Below are 22672 nucleotides of genomic sequence, written 5' to 3'. Positions count from 1 at the left end.
TGGATGTGTCATGAACATGACAATGAACAGAGTTGTGCTTTTCCATGTCAGGGCCCTATGCTGCATTGCATTTGCAAAAGATCAAATTGGCCAAAAGTCTGTCAGTCATTTGTGCACGATGGGGACGTAGTATGATGCCACCATGGCTGAAAACTCGCTCCACTGGAGCACTAGAGGCAGGCACTGCCAACACTCTGATGGCCACTCGGAAGAGTGAAGGAAGAGTCTTCATGTTCAGTGCCCAGAACAAAAGGGCGTACTGTCCATCGGCTATGTCTAGGTAGTGACTTAGCTGTAGTGCTGGAGAGGTCCCAACATCCTTCTTCTGCCTCTTATGGTATGCAGCAAACAGCCCTTCTCCTTCTCCAAGGTCGTCTTGCTCTTCTTCATCAACCAGAGGCACAGGTTGCTCAGTCTCCGCAGCATCTTGTAGGATCAATTCTGGAAAAACATTTAACAACAGTAGCAGAAACAAAATAGCCCTTATTACCATTGGTGTTGGTGATACAGTGTTGGACTGAAAAATGCAATTATTGATGCTGTCAATTAGATCAGACTATGAGGAAAAAAGTTGCATTGAAGTCAATAGTATTTACCTTTAACTCGTTGTGCCACCTCTGCCTTGTTGTCACGATTGACCAGCACATGAGGCTCCACCCACAGCAGAGAAAAGGCTGGATCCAAGGCGGCTGCTTTGAGGTAGACTGGGTCTGAAAAGGGGGCAGTGATCCCATCTTGAGTCCTGGCCATTTTCACGTTAATGAATATCCCAAGAAATCTTTTGTTCAGGGAGGCCTGGAGAATTCTGACCAGGCCGCTCAGGAAACGAACTTGAGGCTTCAGCTTCTCAAGGTGGTGATTGAGGGATAAGACGGATGGAACAACTGCACTGATTGTGACGACCTTCTCTCCCTGTGTCAGATCAGTTGCTTCTCCAAACGGCTTCAAAATGTCCACCAACTCCTTCAACAGATTCCACTCTCGTGGCGTGAATGACAACTCCTTATGCCCAGCCTTTTCTAGAACGGCACAGAGCCTTAGATGATCACAGTGGAGAACTTTAGGTTATTTACATAACCCCGGTTCTCTGAGTAATATGAGTGAGATGTCTCACTATGGGATGCACGCCTCGCTGCAGCCCTCAGAAGCATTTATCTCATTACGCCAATCCTGATTGGCTGGTGAACGTGTCCGTCCGCCACAGGTAGTCCCACCTACCTTAAATAGCTCATGCGGACGGCACCACCCTCATTCAAGATAAGCACCTCTTCTCACTCGCCCAAGCAAGAAGGGTAGTCTGGTGAGACATCTCACTTATATTACTCAGAGAACCGGGGTTATGTAAATAACCTAAAGTTCTCTTTCATAATATTTCGTTCGATGTCTCACTATGGGATATGGTTGCTCCCGTATTGCCAGACAAGCTTATCGAGCGTCCACCAACCCACAGGGAAAAATGTACTCTGTTCCAATCAGGACAGCAAAACCGCGCGTGCCACGCACGGAGTGGAGACGTCCAGCATATAAAAACGGACAAAAGTGAGAGGCGAGGACCAACTCGCTGCAGCACAGATGTCCTGAACAGAAACTCCCCTGAATAAGGCCCAGGATGCGGCCAAGCCCCGAGTCGAGTGTGCCCGCAGACCCGCAGGTGTCTGCAAACCCTGACTCGTATAAGCCAAAGCAATCGCCTCCACGACCCAGTGGGACAGGCGCTGCTTTGTGACAGGTTTCCCCTTATGACGATTAGCCCAGGAGACAAACAGCTGATCGCTCCTCCTGAAACCCTTAGTCCTGTCCATGTAAGCGCGCACCGCACGGACTGGACATAACGCATGTGACCGCTGCTCTCCAGGTGAGGCAGCAAAGGCCACAAGGTCAATAGGAGAACATGAGCCCACTACCTTAGGCACAAAGGCCGGGTTGGGCTTCAAAATCATCCTCACATCCCCCGGGAAAAGCTGAGTGCATGATGGATGCACCGAAAGCGCATGGATGTCACTAACCCGTTTAGCCGAAGCCAGAGCCAGTAACAACACTGTCTTGAAAGACAGGTGTTTCAAGCCTGCTCCCCCCAGCGGCTCAAAAGGAGGACCCTTGAGCCCCTCCAGAACCACCGCCAGATCCCATGGTGGCACCAGCGGTCTGGACACGGGGAGAAGCCTGCGCGCTCCCTTCATAAAACGGCAAACCAGCGGGTGCTGGCTCGCTGTTTGTTCCCCAAACCCCACGTGACAGGCGGCTATAGCTGCCAAGTACACTTTAACTGTGGAGAAGGCTTTTCGTTTGTCAATCAGGTCCTGTAAGAATGACAATATCACACCCACTGGACACTGAAAAGGAACATGGCCATTTCTGTGACACCAGTCCTCAAACACTCTCCACTTACAGTCATACAGAGACCTAGTGGAAGAGGCTCGAGCACTTTGTATAGTGGAAATCACACGCTGTGGGAGTCCCACAGCTGACAAATTGAACCACTCAGGGGCCAAACCCACAGCGCCAGGCGTTCTGGGTGCGGGTGGAAAACCGACCCCCCCCCCCCCTGCGATAACAGGTCCCTGCGCAGCGGGAGCTGCCAAGGTTGCGCGCACAGCAACCGATATATCTCCGCCAGCCAATGCATCGCAGGCCAATGCGGAGCTATCAGAATCAGCGCGTGGCCGTGGTCCCTCACTCTGGATAGAGTGGCGGGTATCAGGGCCAGGGGAGGGAACGTGTAAAGAAGCTTGTGCGGCCAGACGTGCGCTAGTGCGTCTATGCCGAGGGGAGCATCCAGGCTGCGCAGAGAGTAAAACAGCGTGCACTGCGCGTTTCCTCTTGACGCGAACAGATCCACCGCGGCCCGACCATAACGGGCCCATATCTGCTCCACAATCTCCGGGTGCAGAGTCCACTCCCCGTATACCGGCGCGCCCCTGGACAACAGGTCCGCGCCCGTGTTCAGAGCTCCCGGGACGTGCGTCGCCCTCAGGGAGAGGAGACGACCGCAGCTCCACAGGATCAGTCTGCGTGCCAGCATGTGCAACTGACGAGAGCGCAACCCCCCTTGGCGGTTGATGTACGCTACCGTCGTCGTATTGTCCGTCCTCACCAGGACATGATGGCCCATGAGAGACGGAAGGAAGTGTTTCAGGGAGAGGAACACCGCTGAAAGTTCCAGAAAATTTATGTGAGACCGCTGGAGGTCCACACTCCAGCGGCCCCTCACTGACCGGCCCTCGTGAATTCCGCCCCACCCTGTCAGGCTGGCGTCCGTAGTGATCACCTTCCTGGACAGGACAGAGCCCATGGGCACCCCGCGGGTCAGAAAAGACGGGGCTCGCCAGTGGCGCAGTGCCCTGACGCACCCCGGCGTAACCAACACTCTCCGTGCGCCATGACGCACGGGATCCAGCCCGCATGAGGCCACCCAGAGCTGGAATTCCCTCATGTGGAGGCGACCGAGACGAACCACGAGAATGGCTGACGCCATCAGTCCGAGTAATCGAAGACACAATCTGAATTGAACAGATTTGCCTGGATGGAAAAGCGCGAGACATGCTCCGAAAGCTCTCACTCGCTCCGCCGAGAGGCGCGCCGTGAAAATCACCGATTCCAGGGATAATCCCAGAAAGATTATGTCCTGTGTCGGGCACAGCATGGTCTTTTCCGCGTTTATCACAAAACCCAGGACTAATAGGTGCCGTGTGAGAATACGCGTATGCGCCATGGCCTCCTGCCTCGATTGTGCCAAAAGCAGCCAATCGTCCAGATATGTGGCCAAGCGAATGCCCTGCTGTCTCAGCGGGGCTATCGCCGCTTCCGTGCACCGGACGAACACCCTCGGGCTTAAAGACAGACCGAATGGGAGCACGCGGTACTCGTAGCACGTCCCCTGGAAAGCGAACCTCAGATACTTTCTGTGGGGAGGATATATTGGAATGTGGAAATACGCGTCTTTCAGATCGACAGAAGTGAACCAATCGTTCTGTCGCACCAGGCGCAGCAGGGATGCGTGTGTGAGCATCCTGAACTTGTATTTCCTGAGAAATGTGTTCAGAGCACGTAGATCCAGGATAGGGCGAATACCACTCCCCCCCCGTTTTGGGACCAGAAAGTACCTGGAGTAAAAACCGCTCTGACACTGTGCGGGAGGAACGACACAGATTGCTCCTTTGTTTAACAGTGAGAGGATTTCCTCTTGTAAAACACGAGCTGACTCTCCCTGAGCCTGGGAGTGTATTATGCCGGCGAATCGAGGGGGAACAGCGGCAAACTGCAGCCTGTAACCTCTCGAAATCGTCTTCAACACCCAGGGTGAAGCTGCGAGCGCAGCCCACCTCTCCCACCTGCGGCAGAGAGGTGAGACGCGCTGCAGCTCCTCCACCATGAGAGGTCCCAACCGCGGTGCGGTGGCGCCCTCTCGTGGTGGAAAACTGACATGGCCTCTGGGCGGTGCTGTGCACTTTGGCCCGGGAGGACATTTTATAGTTTTGGCTTTTATTCGCTGCGCCCTCGGCACTCGGCCTGGATGCGACAGCGGGACACATTTTATTTTCTTTATGAAAACTTGTGTGTGTGTGCGTGCTTGTGGACATGGGAGAGGGGCAACCGCTGAACCCTCTGCCGTCAGATGTCCGTCTATCCCGGTCTGCTCTGGCACGGTCCGTGGCAGCCGGGAGATGGGGGCGTGGGGGGCCCCGGAGTGCACGCTCGGAAGCCAAACAGGTGGAGCTGGAGAACGGGGAACTTCCAGCTGCATCACCGGTGATGAGAGGGGCGGTCAGGCCGCTCTCTTCTTCTTCCTGGCCTGGTGGCTGGTAGCTTGCGCGGGCTGTGCCGGCGGAGCTGTAGCTGGGGCCGAGGACTTCTTGAACCAGCCGGGCCGCCCGGGCACGGGCGGCGGGGCGGGCTGAGGCTTCGGATGTTTCGGTATTTTGAACTGCGAAACCTGGGAGGCAGCCTGCGCGAAGGATTTACGCTGCGCAGGTGGAGAGGGAGCTGGGGGCTTGCGAGGGAGGCAGAGCTTGAGAGCTTCGTCTTCCTTCTTTTTGGCTTCACACCGTTGTTGCATCGATGCTAGGGCGGAACCAAAAATACCCTCCGGGACAATGGGCATGTCCAGGACGTCGTCCTTCTCTCTGTCTGACAGGCTGGCGAGGTTGAGCCACCGCGCTCGCTGGACATGGACACGGAGACACAGGTCGGTGATGACCGGTATCTCCTCCCACGCAGCTGGGTCCTGAGTTTGCGCAACATCCTCGCACAACTCAGCCTGGTAAGCCGTGAGCAGCGAGAGGACATTGAGCGCTCTGGCCGAGAGCGCCGCCGCCTTGTACGCTTTCTCAGTCAGGGCTGACTGAAAACGGTCGGACTTGGACGGCAGGCTGGGGCTCCGGGAGGACACCGCTGACAGCTGGGGGTGAAGGTGAGCTGCAACGAGTGGCTCCATCGGAGGCATGCGGAGCAGACCCAGGCTCTCCATCGCCTCACAGTCGAGCGACGAGGCCCCGGGAACCGGGCTCCGGCTGCTGTAGGGGCGGTCTCTCCATGAGCGCGCCACCTCCTCCAGCAGCTCCGGGAAGACGGGGAGAAGTTGCTTCGTCGCGCTCTTGGCCAAGGGCAATTTCTTCCCCTCGTAGCGAGATCTGGTGGTCTCAGCTACGACAGCGGGCCAGGGGATACAACAGCTATGGAGAAGTCCTCAAATATCATGATTGGGGTGCCGTTGTAGACTAGGGACTGCGCCTTCCTTGCCGCCTGCATGATCCGGACTTTATCCTGGAAGTTGTGGAGCCTTATGATAACAGCCCGGGACCGCTGTCCGGGGAGGGGACGGCGCGTGAGGGCGCGATGGCAGCGATCAAGTTTAAGGGACCCACCTCTGAAGCTCACCTTCAATATCTCCGGCAGCCAGGTCTTGAAGAAAACAACAGGGTTAGTGCCTGTCCTCGGGAAGCCCGATGACTCGTATGTTCCACCGCCGGCTCCTATTCTCCAGATCATCGATATTTTCCAAGGCCGCCTCTAGCTTGCTCTCCACTTCAGATAGCTTAGTGATGTGAGTTGCTGCGGTGTCCTCAGAGTTTGAAATGCGGCTCTCGGCTTCTGTAATCCGTGAATCCAGTGTGGCGATTTTGGACGAGCAAGCCTCGAGATTCTTCAAAACCAGGTCAATCTTTTTGTCAAATGAAGCCTCCACACCTTTGAGCACTTCAGTAGTTATTCTTTCCACCAAGCTGTTGGCGTCGACTTGACCCAGAAATGGCGGCGCGCTGTCCACCATGTTAGCTTGGCTGCTCTGTGGAGTCTGAACTTCTCCAGATTTAGCAGATTTCGCAATAAGGTTGAGTTTTCTCTGAGTGCCAGGCATTTTCCTACCTCTAGACTAGGATGTCCGCTCACCGTGACTACACCTTCTATGAAAAAAAATGACTATACGGATATCGAGCTGCAGGAGCACAGACAAGGTGCCGCTACTCCGCCATTCGCGTCACGTGACCCCCATCCAATGTCACTTTATTACGGCACAGAAGTTTGGGGCAGAGCGCTTCCTCAGTGCCCTTCCTTTCATAGCGACATTAAGTTAGTTTAATATTCAACATTCAAAATACAAACCTATTATGCGCTTCAACCATTTGAGTGAATGATGTCAAACCAGCTGTATAACCTACAGAATAATATCCCTCATGTGCCTCAAGGATTATTTTTTAAATATACATTTTGGTGAATTAAAAAATTGCATCTATCCCTAAAAGCTCATTCTCTCCTAAGCGCTCCTCTCACGATCCACGCACCAATGATGACAGGATCTTTTAAGAATGGGCAGGTCATTTTCTAAGAGAACTGATTGGTCAGGAGGTGGTGCTTTTATACTCGTTGATCTCTTATCCAGAACATAACCTGCTCCGGAGCAGGTTAGCTGTTCAGCATAAGTTACCATGGTGATTTATCCCGGTAAGAAGTGAACCAGCTTCGGGTTAACCCTGAAGTTACCTCGATAAGACAAAATCCAGCTTCGTAGTACAGGCCTCCGCACAGCTGATCACACACGGTGGACAGGGAAGCCACACAGTTTTGCAACCGTGTGTGTGTGTGTGTGTGTGTGTGCGCGCGCAAGAGAGTAAATATGCGTTTTATCAAATCACTGCAAGTTTTGTTAAGTTAAGGAGCGTGGGCGAGCTAAAGTTTGATGTCATTCATTCCTTCATTCATTCAGAAATGACAATGTTGAAAAAAAAGCATGGTAAAAAAGCATTAGTATCTCCCAGTGTCTCAAACCGAGAAGGAAGTATTGGCAGATTAACTGTGATAGCGCCATCATCAGCGCCACTGAGAGCTGAAGACGTGTCCTTTTTCTTTATCTCGTAATTACGAGATAAGGTGTCTAATTTTTTTTTATCCAGTGAATGCAATGTGCTTCCGTAAAAACCGGACATTATCATCAATTAATAAAAAACCCCCGGACGCCCCGGAGGGGATGTAAAAAGTGGACATGCCCAGGGAAAAGAGGATGTTTGGTCAGCCTAGTATAAACCCGCCCCTGCTGCTGTAAAGGTATAAATACATTCAGCGCATACTAGCCTACTACTACAACAGTCTACAGTCAGCCAGTTAGCTGAGTTCGTTGCTGAGTTAGCTGCCGAGCTAGCCGCCGAGTTAGCTGCTGAGTTAGCAGCAGAAAGCTCTCAGACGTAGTGCCCATGTTTCTGGTAGAGGTGGTGACTTTGATTGACAGGTGACACTTGATAGGGGGCGGGATTTCAGTGAACTCGGGGGGCACTCCCACAGCGTTTGGGAGCAGAGAAAAAGGCTGAGTTTTACACAACTTTGAAGCTTAATTTCATATATTTGGCAATTTTTTGAATCATTAAAATTTGGCAGGATGGTTAACAACACACTTTTCTGTGGTATGTCAAACTCAGAACACATTTATTCTTACTTTACATGGACTTTAACTTTTATTCATTAACACCAAAAATAAAACACAGTGTCTCTAGTGTGAATCAGGGTTTCTCACGCAATCAAATCGCATCATTTACTGTGAGAATGACTCTTTCGCTAAAGTAAAAATCTGTTATTTTAGAACCTTTGTTGTTTTTGTTGATTTCATCCATTATTCGTGTTGTGACCACATTTGTCTCAACATGGTCATGTTAAGCTCTGCACTGCATCATGATGAGGTGTGTCAGATTTAAATTTACTGAATCCAACGCACTTTCATTTCCTCACAATTAGATTACTGCAATGATCACTTAATGTAATGTAATAAATCAGAAATTAATTCACAGACTCCAAATTTTGAGAAAAGAGAGCATATTACTCCTCTTTTATTATTCCTTCCACTGGCTGCCAGCTGCTTTTAGATCCTACTCATAATGTTTTAAAGCACTTCCTGGTGAGTGTGACTCTCTCCTTATCAACCTGCACTCAGTTTGAGGTGTTTTAGGCAGGAACCTCCTGACTGCTCCTGATGAAGGTTGAGGATTAAAGACAGTGTTGTCTCTGTCAGTGCACCACTACTATGGAAGTATCTGAGACTTGCAAATTCAGCGTTTTCTTTCAGTCCTTTCCGGAAACTCACTTTTAACATCATACTTTCTTATTATTCTAATGTATTGATTTATTTATAGGCATGTATGAGTAAATAACTAATATGTTCATGCAGGTTGAATCTGACCATTTGTCAGATTCAACCTAGATGGGGCCAACTATCAACATGATGTCCCATCATGGGACATCATGTTGACTAGACAACACACACTGACATATTATTGGAAACGTAAATTAAACTAAATCTAATTATGACCTCCAATTTGTGGCAGCACAGATGCTTACATGATTTACTGAGCAGAAGTGACACAACTGACAGATAGTTATGAGAAATGATCTGTCAGATATTTTTTTAGAGTTGCAGCATTGAGATATGGAGAGAGACACTGTATTTTAAACCAAAACTGTTCTTCAGGGGATTACAAATCACAATCCAGCTACCATGAGATTCTCCTCTTCACAAAGAATCCAATTTCAATTTCAATTAATTTACTCTTCCAGCCAGTACAGGAACCAGGATTTCAGATATCCTGAGGTCATGAGTCCAAGTCCCCCAACACATTCTCCACTGATCAGAGAACACCAGAGGCCTGTACTACGAAGCTGGATTTTCTCTTATCGAGGTAACTTCAGGGTTAACCCTAGGTTTTCCGTACTACGAAGCTGGTTCACTTCTTACCGGGGTAAATCACCATGGTAATTTATGCTGAACGGCTAACCTGCTCCGGAGCAGGTTATGTTCTGGATAAGAGATCAATGAGTACAAAAGCACCACCTCCTGACCAATCAGTTCTCTTAGAAAATGACCTGGCCATTCTTAAAAGATCCTGTCAACATTGGTGCGCGGATCGCGAAAGGGGGGCTTAGGAGAGAATGAGCTTTTAGGGATAGATGCAATTTTTTTAATTGGCCAAAATATATATTAAAAAAACAATCCTTGAGGCGCATGAGGGATATTAGTCTGTAATACAGTTGGTTTGACATCATTCACTCAATTGGTTGAAGCGCAAAATAGGTTTGTATTTTGAATGTTGAATATTAAACTTAATGTCCCTATGAAAGGAAGGGCACTGAGGAAGCGCTCTGCCCGAAACGTCTGTGCCGTAATAAAGTGACATTGTGTGATCAGAGTGCTGTCCGTTATATTGTCCAATTTATTAATATTGTAGCTATAATCTCACGAATTTACACATTAACAGAGTCGGCAATTTTCTTCCTGGCCGTTGCTGCTGCATCAGAGTTGCTTTTGGCCTGGATGATGTGTTTGAATTCTTCATATTTTTGAAGAATAATTGTCTGCTCCTCCATGGTAAAGTAGGCTGCTCTGCAGACTTTCTCCATGTTTGCGATTAGTCAGACGCTGCAAACACCTCCCCTTTTATGTGAGCGCGCAGTGACCCAGATTGGAAAACCCTGGGTTCAATTACTGAGTTGATAACCAGCTTTGTAGTACCGTTTATCCAGGGTAAGTCAACCCAGATAACGGAGAGATATCCCGGGTATGTTAATCCAGCTTCGCAGTACAGGCCTCAGGAATAAAGTCTCTAAAATGCTTTAAATTTTTAATGTTCTGTTACATTTTGACCCACCATTGTCTAAATAATGGTTCAAGTGATAATCTGTATTCAGAAAATATCAAAGACCATCATGTAATTATTTGTATTAGCTATAGAGTGACAAAGTCAGTATAGGAAGGAGGTTGGAGTGGATTATAGTAAACGAAACATTAGACTTTAATAAAGACCTTCAACACAACACCTCTTTGCTAGCATTAAAAGACAATAACAGTCCAAATGTAAATCTGGAACTTTCGCTTTCAGCTTAGCTTTCAACTCAGATTGGGGTTCAGTTCTCCAACAGTGGGTGTCGAGTTTTCTACCAGCTGTTTATTCACCAAGACAGACAAAAGTAACACAGCAACATCATGTATGTTCCAGGGTGGCTATAGATCAGGTCATCAGGTTCGATTCCCGGCTCCTCCAGTCCACATGTCGAAGTTGTTCTTAGACAAGATACTGAACCCCAAATTGCTCCTGATAGGTTAGAAAAGCTCTGAGGTTAAAAACGTACATAATATCATACAAATTACTTGTTTCCTGGCGTAGCAGAAGGGTTCAAGTTGCTGGTCTTCATCATGAGCTGCATACTTATGTACTAAATTGGTGTGTTTACTTTCAGCCCGGGACATCCAGGCATGGGAGTATGTTCCTCTGGGTCCTTTCCTGGGGAAGAACTTCGGGACAACCATCTCACCATGGGTTGTTCCCATGGAAGCACTGTTACCCTTTGCAGAGTCCAACGCTATCCAGGTTAGAAGGGTTACAACTTCTACCAGTACACAGTTTGGAAACATGCTACTATTATGTCGATGACAAAAACTTAACTAGGATTCAGAATTAAACACCTGAATATTATACTTGCCAAGATAGAAAAACTCCATTTAGACCATCATGGGACAAAAACACATTCCTGAAAGGCATACTTTACTATAGTTTTAAAGATTTATTTTTGGGTTTTTTTTTAATCAGGTATGAAAACTTATTAAATTAGGAATTTAAGTAAAGTTAGTGCATCAATAATGAATATGTACAAATAAATGTATTTATGTTGGCTTTGGTGAAAGTTCAAGAAGGAACATCTCCTCCCTTGTGTCCTGCCTGTATTCCAGTGTGGGTGAATGTCTGTTTCCTCCTTGTCCATTTGTCTCTTCAGGTCTGCTTTTCCACACTGTCAAAAATCTCTTCATTCACAATTCTGGCGTCACCTGACCAATGATATTTTTGCACATGTTCCTCAGGCCAATCAGTCTCTAGATGCCGTTCTTTAAATATTGCCACAACTCTACCATTCTGACTTTTAGACCTACTGCTCTTATCTTCATTAAGGCCTGCACTTTAAGAAGATGCTTCACATCTTCACATTGCCAAAACTCTTTCTGTTGCTAACATAAATTATTATTGTTATACACAATTGCACTTTGCACAGAACTGAGGCACAAAGTTCTCTAAGTTCTTGACATTGATTGTTTATTGAGTGGTGAGCAGCAACAGTGGTACAGGTACAGTCATTTACACTGATGGCAGATTTCAGCAGGTACTGTTGTGCTGCTAATTTGACAGCACATGCCTCCCTATGGCTCCACTCTCAGAACAAATGTGACATTTTTGTTTCAGTATTAGTGAGATCGGCTCTACGATAGACAATATAGACACTGTTTTGCTTCTCTCTGCCTTATAGACCTATCTTATCCATCTAGTTTCCTTTTTTCCTGCAGGATCCTGAGCCCCTCCCTTACCTGCAGCACCAAGATCCTTACACCTTCAACATCAACCTGTTTGTGTCACTAAAAGGTACGGCACACACACACACACACAGAGAGAGAGAGAGAGAGAGAAAGTGTGTGTGTTATGTTTCCATCACTTCAGAGGGCATTACATTAAATTGACCTTACCTTAACTTTAACCCTCCTGTTGTCCTCCTGGGTCAAATTGACCTCATCTCTTTTGACTGTTCCTTCTTTCCTTCCTTCCTCCCTCTTTCTTCAACAGGAGGGTTAAACCAAGTCTTCATTCTAAAATGAATAATTCATGTTCATAAATTTTAATTCACGAGCAAGGAACACATCACCAACGAGATATGTTTTAACAGATTTATTGACAGAATTTGAATGAATTGTGTATTCTTGATGCGAAACGATTCTTGATACGGTGATTCTTGATGCGGTGTGGGGAGGTCGGACGAAGGATCCACCGCTGCGCCCGGGCAGTGACGAACCCCCAGGAACCTATAAGAGAGGAGAGAAGAACAGAAGAGAGGGCGGGGGGGGAGGGAAACTCGAAAGCGAGAGTGAACGAGGGGGAAGCTGTTAGGTCTGTTTATATAGGAGCCGGAAGGGGTGTAATTGGTGTGTGTTCCCGCTCCTGAAACTGCGCTTATCAAGCTTCGATTCACAAGCAAGGAACACATCACCAACGAGATACGTTTTAACAGATTTATTGACAGAATTTGAATGAATTGTGTATTCTTGATGCGGAACGATTCTTGATACAGTGATTCTTGATGCAGTGTGGGGAGGTCGGACGAAGGATCCGCCGCTGCGCCCGGGCAGTGACGAACCCCCAAAAACCTCCAATTATTTGAGACGTGCTCGTGCGGATCTTAGATCGTTGAGTCTGAGCAGATATAGCGGTGATACGTTAATGAGCGTTAATAGTGAGAGTCCAAGATACAAGCAAGAGGGCACGGGTCGAAGTGTGATGGTGACACAGTGAATTCTGAGCATCCAAGGAAACTGAAGATGCTATATGGAATATGGAATATGAACATCGCTTTGAGGGTCAGGGCGATGTGAGGAGTTTGGTATCCTCAGCGAATGGTGTGTAAGCAAGTGGACAGCAGTTCAGCGGTAAGAGAAAGCCGTTTGGCTGGTTCTTGGCTGACGAGACCAGCGAGAAGTGACTTACTTGGGGATGGTTTATGGCTGGGCTGGGGATTACCTGTGATTAGTTTGGAGAAAAACTAGTACCGCTGCGGTAGGATTTGATAGTAGGTGTTTTAAGTTCATGGCAGAATGAGCATAGGTGATGTAGCAGATGACGGTGGTGAGATAGAACGAGGGGGAAATGATGTTGTGTCGGTCATGAAAGTGTTGGAAATTATTCCAAGCTGTCCAGTAGGAGGAGAGTGTAGAAGATAAGCTGTTAATATTGTAGTTTGGAATTCGAAGATCAGGAGTATTAAAGATGGATTTACAGATTGAAGTCAGTGCAGAATATGGAGGAACTGGAGTTGGCAGCGGTTTGGCGTGCAGAGCCAGTTTCTGAACTTCTGGAACATAAAATGAGAGAGAGAGTCAGCGATGGTATTATGGTGGCCTGGGACGTGGTCGGCGCGGAGGATATATTGGTTAGTGATGGAGTGCCATGTGAGCGACGCATGAATGGCATGATTGAAAAGGAGTTGGAGCGACCTTGGTTAATGATTTCAACGACTGAGATTATCATAGTGTATAAGAATGGATTAACTAGACTATTCGTGTCCCCATAGAACAGCCGTGGCTACTACGGGGGTAGATTTCGAAGAGGTGGAGGAAGCGACCTGGCAATTGTCCATGAGTTCTGGGGGCCATTCTGATGCTAACCATCTACCGTTGTAGAAACCCCCAAAATCAGCAGAAGGAGCGGCATCAGTGTAGCTGGATGTCAAGGGAGTTAGTCAGCTGATCATCATAAAAAGAAGAAGGAGATACCGTTCCAGCTAGAGAGGAGATGGAACCACAAGTGAAGCTCGGCGAGACAGGATTGGTTCCGTGACAAGGAAGACAGAAGCGACAGGACGATACGATAGACCGCAGGTGGCTCTAAGAGCGTCGATAATAAAATAGTTATGGTGGTGAAATAGGACGACATATATGTTACTTTGAACGTGTGACGGGGCATTGATAATGAAATGGTAGAAGTGATGAGATAGGACAAAGTGTAGGTTACGTTAAACATATGAAAGGGGCGTTGATAATGAAATGGTCGAAGTGAAGAGAGAGAACGACAGGTAGTTTACGTTAAACGTGTGAAAGGGGGTGGTCTCAGCTGGCCACTTGGCGAAGAACGATGCATCGTTCTGTCTGATGAAGTTGCGGGAGTAGCACTTGGGGGCAATGACATCCCGGTGTCACTGCCCGGGAGAAATGAGCTGCAGGGATCAGTGTAGTCAAATATGGGTTATCCTGATACCTTGATGATGAGACAGCGGGGCGCTAGAAGCCCGGGGGCAGATGTTCCGGTTGAAGCAGAGTGCTGGCAGCTCTCGGTGCCAGGAGCCTTGACTAGAGCAGGCTTCTGTGGCAACTAGAGCAGGATGTCCACGATAAAAGCTGCCTGCTGTCGAACTAGGCGAGCCAAGGTTGGGTTGAGTAAACGGCGGGGTCACTGACATCAAACATCCTGGTCGAATTGAAGTGGTGCAGATGTAGTGAAAAACAGCAGGGGTCATTGGCATCCTGGTGCTGATGTTCTGGCCTAAGCCGAGTGCTGTGATTGGAATGAAGGGACGTTAAGGATTGTAGGCATCCCGGTGCCCGATGTTCCCGTTGGAACGAAGTGCTGTGGTTGGACAAATAAACAGCATGGGTTGCAGGCATCCCGATGCCTGATGTCCATAACTAAGCAAAGTGCTGCTGTTAGATTTAAGGAAATAGCATGGGTCGTAGGCATCCCGGTGCCTGATGTCCCTGTCTAAACAAGCGCTGTGCTGCTGTTGGATTTAAGGAAACAGCATCGGTCACAGGCATCTTGATGCCTGAAGTACATGACTAAGTGAAGTGCTGCTGTTGGATTTAGAAAACAGCATGGTCGCAGACATCCCGGTGCCTGATGTCCCTGTCTAAGCGAAGCGCTGGGGTCGTAGTGAGGAAACGCCATGGTTGCTGGTATCACTGTGCCCAATGTTCCCGTCTAAGCGGAACACTGGTTGGAGTTAGAAAACCACATGGGTCGCAGGCATCCTGAAACGCCATGGTTGCTGGTATCACTGTGCCTGACGTCCCTGTCTAAACGAAATGCTGTCTAAACGAAATGCTGTGGCTGGAGTAAAGAAAACCGCATAGGTCGCAGGCATCCCGGTGCCTGAAGTACACGACTAAGCGAAGTGTTGCTGTTGGATTTAGAAAACCGCATTGGTCGCAGGCATCCCGGTGCCTGATGTCCCTGTCTAAACAAAGCGCTGCAGTCGTATTGAGGAAATGGCATGGTTGCTGGTATCACTGTGTCTGATTCTCCGTCTAAGCAGAACACTGTGGCTGGAGTAAAGAAACCGCATGGGTCGCAGGCATCCCGGTGCCTGATGTCCCTGTCTAAACGAAATGCTGTGGCTGGAGTAAAGAAAACCGCATAGGTCGCAGGCATCCCGGTGCCTGATGTAGACGACTAAGCGAAGTGCTGCTGTTGGATTTAGAAAACAGCATGGTCGCAGGCATCCCGGTGCCTGATGTCCCTGTCTAAACGAAGCGCTGCGGTCGTATTGAGGAAATGGCGTGGTTGCTGGTATCACTGTGACTGATGTTCCGTCTAAACAGAACACTGTGGCTGGAGTAAAGAAAACCGCATGGGTCGCAGGCATCCCGGTGCCTGATGTCCCTGTCTAAACGAAATGCTGTGGCTGGAGTAAGAAAACCGCATGGGTCGCAGGCATCCCGGTGCCTGATGTCCCTGTCTAGGAGCGGCGCTGCGGTTGGAGTGAGGAGACGGCAGGGGGTTTATGACTCAGACAATATAGAAGCAATTTCAGGTTAGTTGTATTTGTGATAAATTGTGTTAGTCGCTTGCGATCCAGCTTTTAACGTGGACGATACGGAGTGATTTTGGTTAGTATTGTGATAACTGTGTTAGTAACGTGCAATACGATGTGTTTAATGGCAGATGATGCCTAAAATGACTATTGACTCGATATACTGGCAACGTGCAACCTGGTGTTTGTAATGTTCAAGCACGTGTAACGGTGTGCAATGGCAAAGTGACGTTACAGTAGCTGCGCGAGAAGCTTCCAGCTGGTATATGGAAAAGACAATGTGGAAGTAACTTTAAATTAATTATGAATCTTTACATAATGGAGATGGATAACGTATGATGCAGAACTGATGCCGTTGGTATAATGCCATAGACTGTATAGAAGAAATGGACGTAACATTGTGACGTCACCCACTGGTTTGTGGACTGCTGCTCGGGAGCCAATGGTTTCTAATCTGGGCAGCGCCATTGTGAAAATTTCAAGTGCATGCTGGGAAAAATAAAAACACGGATTCTACTTATATGGGCATGAGGCGGAGCGGGGAGGTTGCAATCAACCTGTCGATCACGACGTAACCATGCCCTAATGCATACCCTGCTTTATCAATATAAAATCAGGGATGTCAAATTTTTACAAATGATCATACTGCATTGAAAAAGCTTTAAACTAGCGATTGAGACCATAACACATTTTGAAAATGTTTACTGAGGTTAGAAATCAAGTGAGAAGTTGGTAAATTCTTCATTGACTTGTATAGAGACAGAAGTCCTTTTGACACCAAAACGATAATACTGACAAGTCTGAGTAGAATTAGTAGTGCAATACTACCTGGCCCCTGCCGGAGGGCGCTGTGGTCGTGGGGCTACGGGGCTCTGTGACGTCACGCGTGCCGAACCGGGCAATGATTGGCTTAGACGAAAACCCGGAAGGCGGGAGCGCCGGTTGCTGTTGTTGATGCTGAGTAAACAATGAAGCTTTAGTTTAATGTGGCTGAGGTTGATAGGGAATGCATCCTATGCAGGAATCGTTGGCAGTTCGGTCGCTGATGTCGGGGTCCGTTTGTGTATGTAAAGGCGGCCGGACGGAGAGTGCGAGTCCGGTGTGGTGGAGAGTTATCTGGACTGTTGAAGCGGCTGAGGAGGGGAGAGTTGAAGCTGCTGCTCCAGCAGCTTTGTGCGTTGCTTCCCTGGTTTTTTGCCCTCGCTAGTGGAGGAGAGGAAGCCGGAGATCTACCGGGAGTGTCACATCAGGGGAGTGTGGGTTGAAGAGCCTGCGGGGCCGGCATGTGCCTGCGGGGCCGGCATGTGCCCCGCGGGCGCTCGGCTGCGGTCTGCTGCTGTGTGACGAATCTTCAGTCAAGTCGGACGGGTTGATCTGCAGTTCGTGATCCGTGGTGAGTTCACTCTTGGAGTAGTAATCGTAGCATTTGTTCAAGTTTTGTTGATGCAATGCGGGAAGTACGATCTGTTTCTGGGATGACCATGAAAGCTTGACTGAGACTGCCTGCACGTGAAACTCGAAAGCGAGAGTGAACGAGGGGGAAGCTGTTAGGTCTGTTTATATAGGAGCCGGAAGGGGTGTAATTGGTGTGTGTTCCCGCTCCTGAAACTGAGCTCATCAAGTTTCGAGTATGAAATGTAGAAGAAGTATGACGTGGAAGTAACAAGTAAAGACAAGTAATGTACCTCAGAACTGCACTGACCTACAGTACCAGCAAATGGTTACCTCCCACCCCTGGACTGAATCATACTGTACATATCATAGTTCAAGACTTAAATGAACAATGCCTGTGACTCCTGGCTGAACAGAGTGAGATATAATGTGATATATTATTAAGATATGTCTGTTTGCTCTTCTAGGACAGGGCAAGGCAGAGGCATCAACCATCTGCAAGTCAAACTTCAAGGTAGGAATCTTGTGCATTGAGCCACGCCCACCATAACACTCATTGCTACATTATAGTAAATGCTGTATGCATGTACATCCTGGGCAAAGAGTTGTTTAATAAGTGCTACTGAAAGATAATAGTAGGATTACAATGAATAATTATTAATTAATTTTTGAGAGTGACCTTAAAGAGAGAGGAGCTAAGACTGGCCGGTAAGAGACAGAGGCTGAACTGAGGGTCTGCATAAAGTTTAAGATAAATTAGTATTTTGAACTATGAATCATGCAAAGCTACTCTGGTGCAGTCCCAGGATTAAAGTAGGACATGAGCATAACAGCCCCCCCTTAAGAAATCATTCTGCAGTTTTATCAGAGATCTTTGGTGCTGTGTCCACTAAAGCATTTTTTCTCAGATGAAAACACCCAGAGACACTTTGGTTGCTATGATACAGAATATCCTTGGAAGTTTGCTGTAAGTATATTATATTGCAAGTACCTAATTTCACAGATTTTTTTTCATTTGTGTTATCAACAAATACTAAATGTAAACATGTCAGCACGAAGTAGAGTACTTGCTCTGGATGTGAAGAAGGCTGAAGCACATAGGGAGAGATGACCTGTGGGTTTAGGAAACTTCTCAGTGAGTACCAAAGTGCAATGCTGCTGGCAATTGTAGCATATATATGTGGCCCTGCCATTGCAAACAATACAAACATATGCTGACCTCACGATAAAAATGCTTTGGTGGACACACAGCCCCTAAATCCAGACTCCCTCAGTACTCTCTGTGATTAGCAGATAACCAATAGGAAATCTTGCAGTCTGTCTCTCCTCATTGTTATGCCTGTTCTTTCCCCTCCATCTGTCTGTCTGTAGTACATGTACTGGACCATGAAGCAGCAGCTTGCCCATCACACTGTCAACGGCTGTAACATCAGACCAGGAGACCTGCTGGCTTCTGGTACCATCAGTGGACCTGTGAGTGTCTGCATGTGTAACTCTGTTTGTGTGTCAGATTAGCTATTAAAACAACAATAATACATATAACATGTAGAATCAGAGCAAGTAAAAACATTAAGCAGCTGAACACAGGATAGAAACTTACAATTAGTGAGGTGGGAGTCATGCAAATCCATTAATACAAGACAATGTGAAGCAGAATATCGGTGCAAACATATCATTACATGTCATTACATTACACAAGACAAAGGTAAAATCAGAAAAGACACAAACTGACACACACACAGGGGGGCTTTTTATTGTAGGGTTTACACACACATGTTAAACTCCCCTTTGCTTTTCTTTCTCCAGTAAACTGTTCAGTGAAGTTCACCCAACTGCCTTTTTTTTCTCCAAAACAAAAACTTTTGTTATCAGAATAATTCAAAAGATGATGAAATCAATTGAAATGTATGCACACCAGAGCTTTAAATATGTATGTGGCAATTGAGGTAGTTCCATGCTGGATGATGCCGACAATAGACTTTGTTTGCCTCTCTGCCTTCTGCCCTCTTTGCCTCTCTTGTGTTTTATACAGTATGTACACAACATTTCTAGTATACTTCTGTGTATACCAACAGGATCCAGAGAGTTTTGGCTCTATGTTGGAGCTGTCATGGAGGGGATCTAAGTCCATTGATATGGGGGGAGGAGACACCAGAACTTTCCTGAAGGATGGGGATGAAGTCACTATCACAGGTTAGACTGCAAAGCAACAGCTCACTAGCTTATGTCACCATTCTCTGTTTCTGCTAGGCATGAATGTTGCTCACTAAGATTGGGAAGTAGTTGCTGTTAGTATCACTACACCAGAGTGATTGTGTATGCAATTTAGAGGTTAAGAACCAGGCTACATGTTCATATTGATTATAAATATTCCATCCTCTGTCTAGGATACTGTGAAGGAAATGGATACAGAGTGGGCTTCGGACCCTGCATGGGAACCATCCTCCCTGCCCTGCAACACTGAAACACGTACACTGTTATTTATGTGGGAATTTTACTGTGGAGCATAAATACTGAAAGAATACAGTGTCTCTCCCTATGGTCATCATCACTGTCCATGAATGAAGACATCTACAACTAAAAATTCTACTCACTTATTCCCCTCTCTGCATCTTACACACACACACACACACACACACACACACACACACACACACACACACACACACACACACACACACACACACACACACACACATTTATGGAGCTATTACTGTTGCAATATTATTTGCAAATGCGTATCTCAATCTGTGTGTGTATATTCAGATCTGTGTGTGCGTATTCAGATCTGTGTGTGTGTAATATGATTTGTGTGTGTGTAATATGATCTGTGTGTGCTCCATAGTATGGAGCTATTACTGTTGCAATATTATTTGCAAATGCGTATCTCAATCTGTGTGTGTATATTCAGATCTGTGTGTGCGTATTCAGATCTGTGTGTGTGTAAAAAAAATCTGTAAATGTCTGTCATCACTTACAACTCAGGCAGGAGCTCTCGATTGGCTGTGTTTTTACATGTGAATTTTGCAACACTTCTGCCACGGCAGATCCGTGATCTGCAAATGTGTAGAAATGAGATTTGTCTGTGACCTCAGTGTTCCTTTGCCCTGAGCTTTGCCTCCCGACCATACACTCGACACAATGCCAACCGTGAGCGCAATGAAATGACCCCAAATGACACGCTTATCATCACTGGGTGCTACGCGCCGACTGGTGGTGTGTAGGCGGTACTGCTACTGCAGCCAGGCAGCATGAGCCTGTGAGCCTGAGCGCAGGGCAAAGGAACACTGGGGTCACAGACAAATCTAATTTCTACACATTTGCAGATCACGGATCTGCCGCGGCAGAAGTGTTGCAAAATTCACGTGTAAAAACACAGCCAATCGAGAGCTCCTGCCTGAGTTGTAAGTGATGACAGACATTTACAGATTTTTTTTACACACACACAGGTCTGAATACACACACACAGATCATATTACACACACACAGATCATATTACACACACACAGATCATATTACACACACACAGATCTGAATACGCACACACAGATTTGAATACACACACACAGATTGAGATACGCATTTGCAAATAATATTGCAACAGTAATAGCTCCATACACATTCCTCTGTGAAAACGATGCGATAGCAGCTTTGGTTAATAATTGATTTGCATTTCTCAGAACTCTGTAGAATTGTACAATGACTTTGTTACTGAAATTCTCTGCATTTCTGCTAAACCAAGATCAGTATTATTGATGTTTTATGTGTGTTGGCCCCTGATTTATAATAAAAGAATCAATTTTTAATCTCATTGTGTTTGTGGCTTTTGTTATCCATTGCCTCACTGTGTCCATAAAATTCTTGAAGTCTTTAATTACATCTTTTAGTACTTCATTTAGAGAGACGATTTAGTGATTACTTTGCAGGCATTCTATATTTTTCTAATTGTCATCAAATCATGTCATATTATATTCCTGTGTGTCATAGAGCTCCATTGTGGTTCAAAAACTATGAAACCCCATCAGTGAGCCCAATGCTGCACTGGGTCACATGTTCCCTCATTACCATAAACACACACGCTGTAGTTTATTTTGACTCGGTTCCACACACACCATCCTGCTGTCAGAAATACTCACTAGAACACCGAATGTAGATTCATCTGCTGCTGACAATAGAAAACAGATGCACTTACCATCACTGTGTTTATACAGCATGCAAAAAAGGCTCTGTGTCACTTGCTTAGCTTCTGTTAAAGACCGTGTAAAGTGAATTCAAAAATTTTCTTGTAAACACATTAAATAGGTAATAATGTCATTTAGATGCCATTTAGATTTTAATTGTGGAGCTAGGCTTCACAAACTGTGTTTCAAGATTTCTGTGTTCAGGATTTAGTGGGCGAGTCTGAAAATTACCGCTGCGGCATAAACCCGCCCCTGCTGCTGTAGAGGTATAAATACATTCAGTGCACACTACTACGTCTACAGTTAGCCAGTTAGTTGAGTTAGCCGCTGAGTTAGCAGCACAAAGCTCTCAGACGTAGCGTCCATGTTTCTGGTAGAGGTGGTGACTTTGATTGACAGGTGACACTTGGTAGGGGGCGGGCTTTCAGCGTTTGGTAGCAGAGAAAAAGGCTGAGTTTTACACAACTTTGAAGCCTAATTTCATATATTTGGCGATTTTTTTAATCATTCAAATTTGGCAGGGTGGTTAACAACACACGTTTCTGTGGTATGTCAAACTCAGAACACATATTTATTCTTACTTTCCACGGACTTTAAGAACAAGTTATGTTGCCTGTACACTGGTTTAAAGAACAGCTGTTTGTTATTTAGACACTGATACTTACTGCTTAGCTTTTTAAATCTTAGCTGAACTTAATCTAAACCACAGATTTAGTTGAGAGACACACAGTGGGACAGGCTAACACATTGTTGGTTTTGTCTTTTCATGGGATTCGTTGTCATTAAGAAAAATATAGAACAATACTAGGCTTCTAGTGACTGTACCTTTAATGGTGATAGACTGATATAATTATGCAGGGGCAAATTAAATTGATTTTCTTTTTGAAAGATAAAATGTGATAAATAAATAGTCAGTGAGAATTAAAACCACCTCTGCTGCTGCCAGTAACAACAGCAGCTGAGCCAGTTTGGATGTTTCACACTGTGTTTCTGGCTCTCTGTCTGTCTGCAGTACAGATACTGATGTGCTCTGAAAGACTTGGTTGAACTGACTAAAAGTCATCAGAATTCATCAGAAAAGTGATTTTTATTGCTGCATTAACTCAGAGACAATATGGCTGTGTGTGTGTGTGTGTTCTGATCCATTTGTCCAGCTGTTTTTGCATGCATTTCTGAGTGCACGTGGAACTTGTTTGCATGTTTTCACTGCTCCCTGTTTGTGTCTTTGATCTGCGGCTACTCCAGGCAGTTCAGAAGCATCTGGAACACAGAGAACATCCTTT

General features: G+C 46.6%; 1 protein-coding gene across 1 annotated transcript in view; it reads left to right on the top strand.

The window, feature by feature from the left end:
- Nucleotides 1-19864, top strand: part of fah (fumarylacetoacetate hydrolase (fumarylacetoacetase)) — a 35498-nt gene extending 15634 nt beyond the window's left edge. The window contains exons 9-14 of the mRNA XM_053315736.1: nucleotides 10714-10844; nucleotides 11810-11885; nucleotides 17676-17722; nucleotides 18580-18681; nucleotides 19284-19401; nucleotides 19596-19864. Of these exons, the coding sequence (XP_053171711.1) occupies nucleotides 10714-10844; nucleotides 11810-11885; nucleotides 17676-17722; nucleotides 18580-18681; nucleotides 19284-19401; nucleotides 19596-19672 (551 nt within the window). The 3' untranslated portion in view covers nucleotides 19673-19864. The remainder of the gene's footprint in view (nucleotides 1-10713; nucleotides 10845-11809; nucleotides 11886-17675; nucleotides 17723-18579; nucleotides 18682-19283; nucleotides 19402-19595) is intronic.
- Nucleotides 19865-22672: the final 2808 nt, after the last annotated feature.

The sequence above is a fragment of the Scomber japonicus genome, chromosome 1, assembly GCF_027409825.1.
Source record: "Scomber japonicus isolate fScoJap1 chromosome 1, fScoJap1.pri, whole genome shotgun sequence".
NCBI classification, from domain to species: Eukaryota; Metazoa; Chordata; class Actinopteri; order Scombriformes; family Scombridae; genus Scomber; species Scomber japonicus.
The sequence above is the reverse complement of the archived record's forward strand: the minus strand, read 5'-3'. Positions and strand labels throughout refer to the sequence as shown.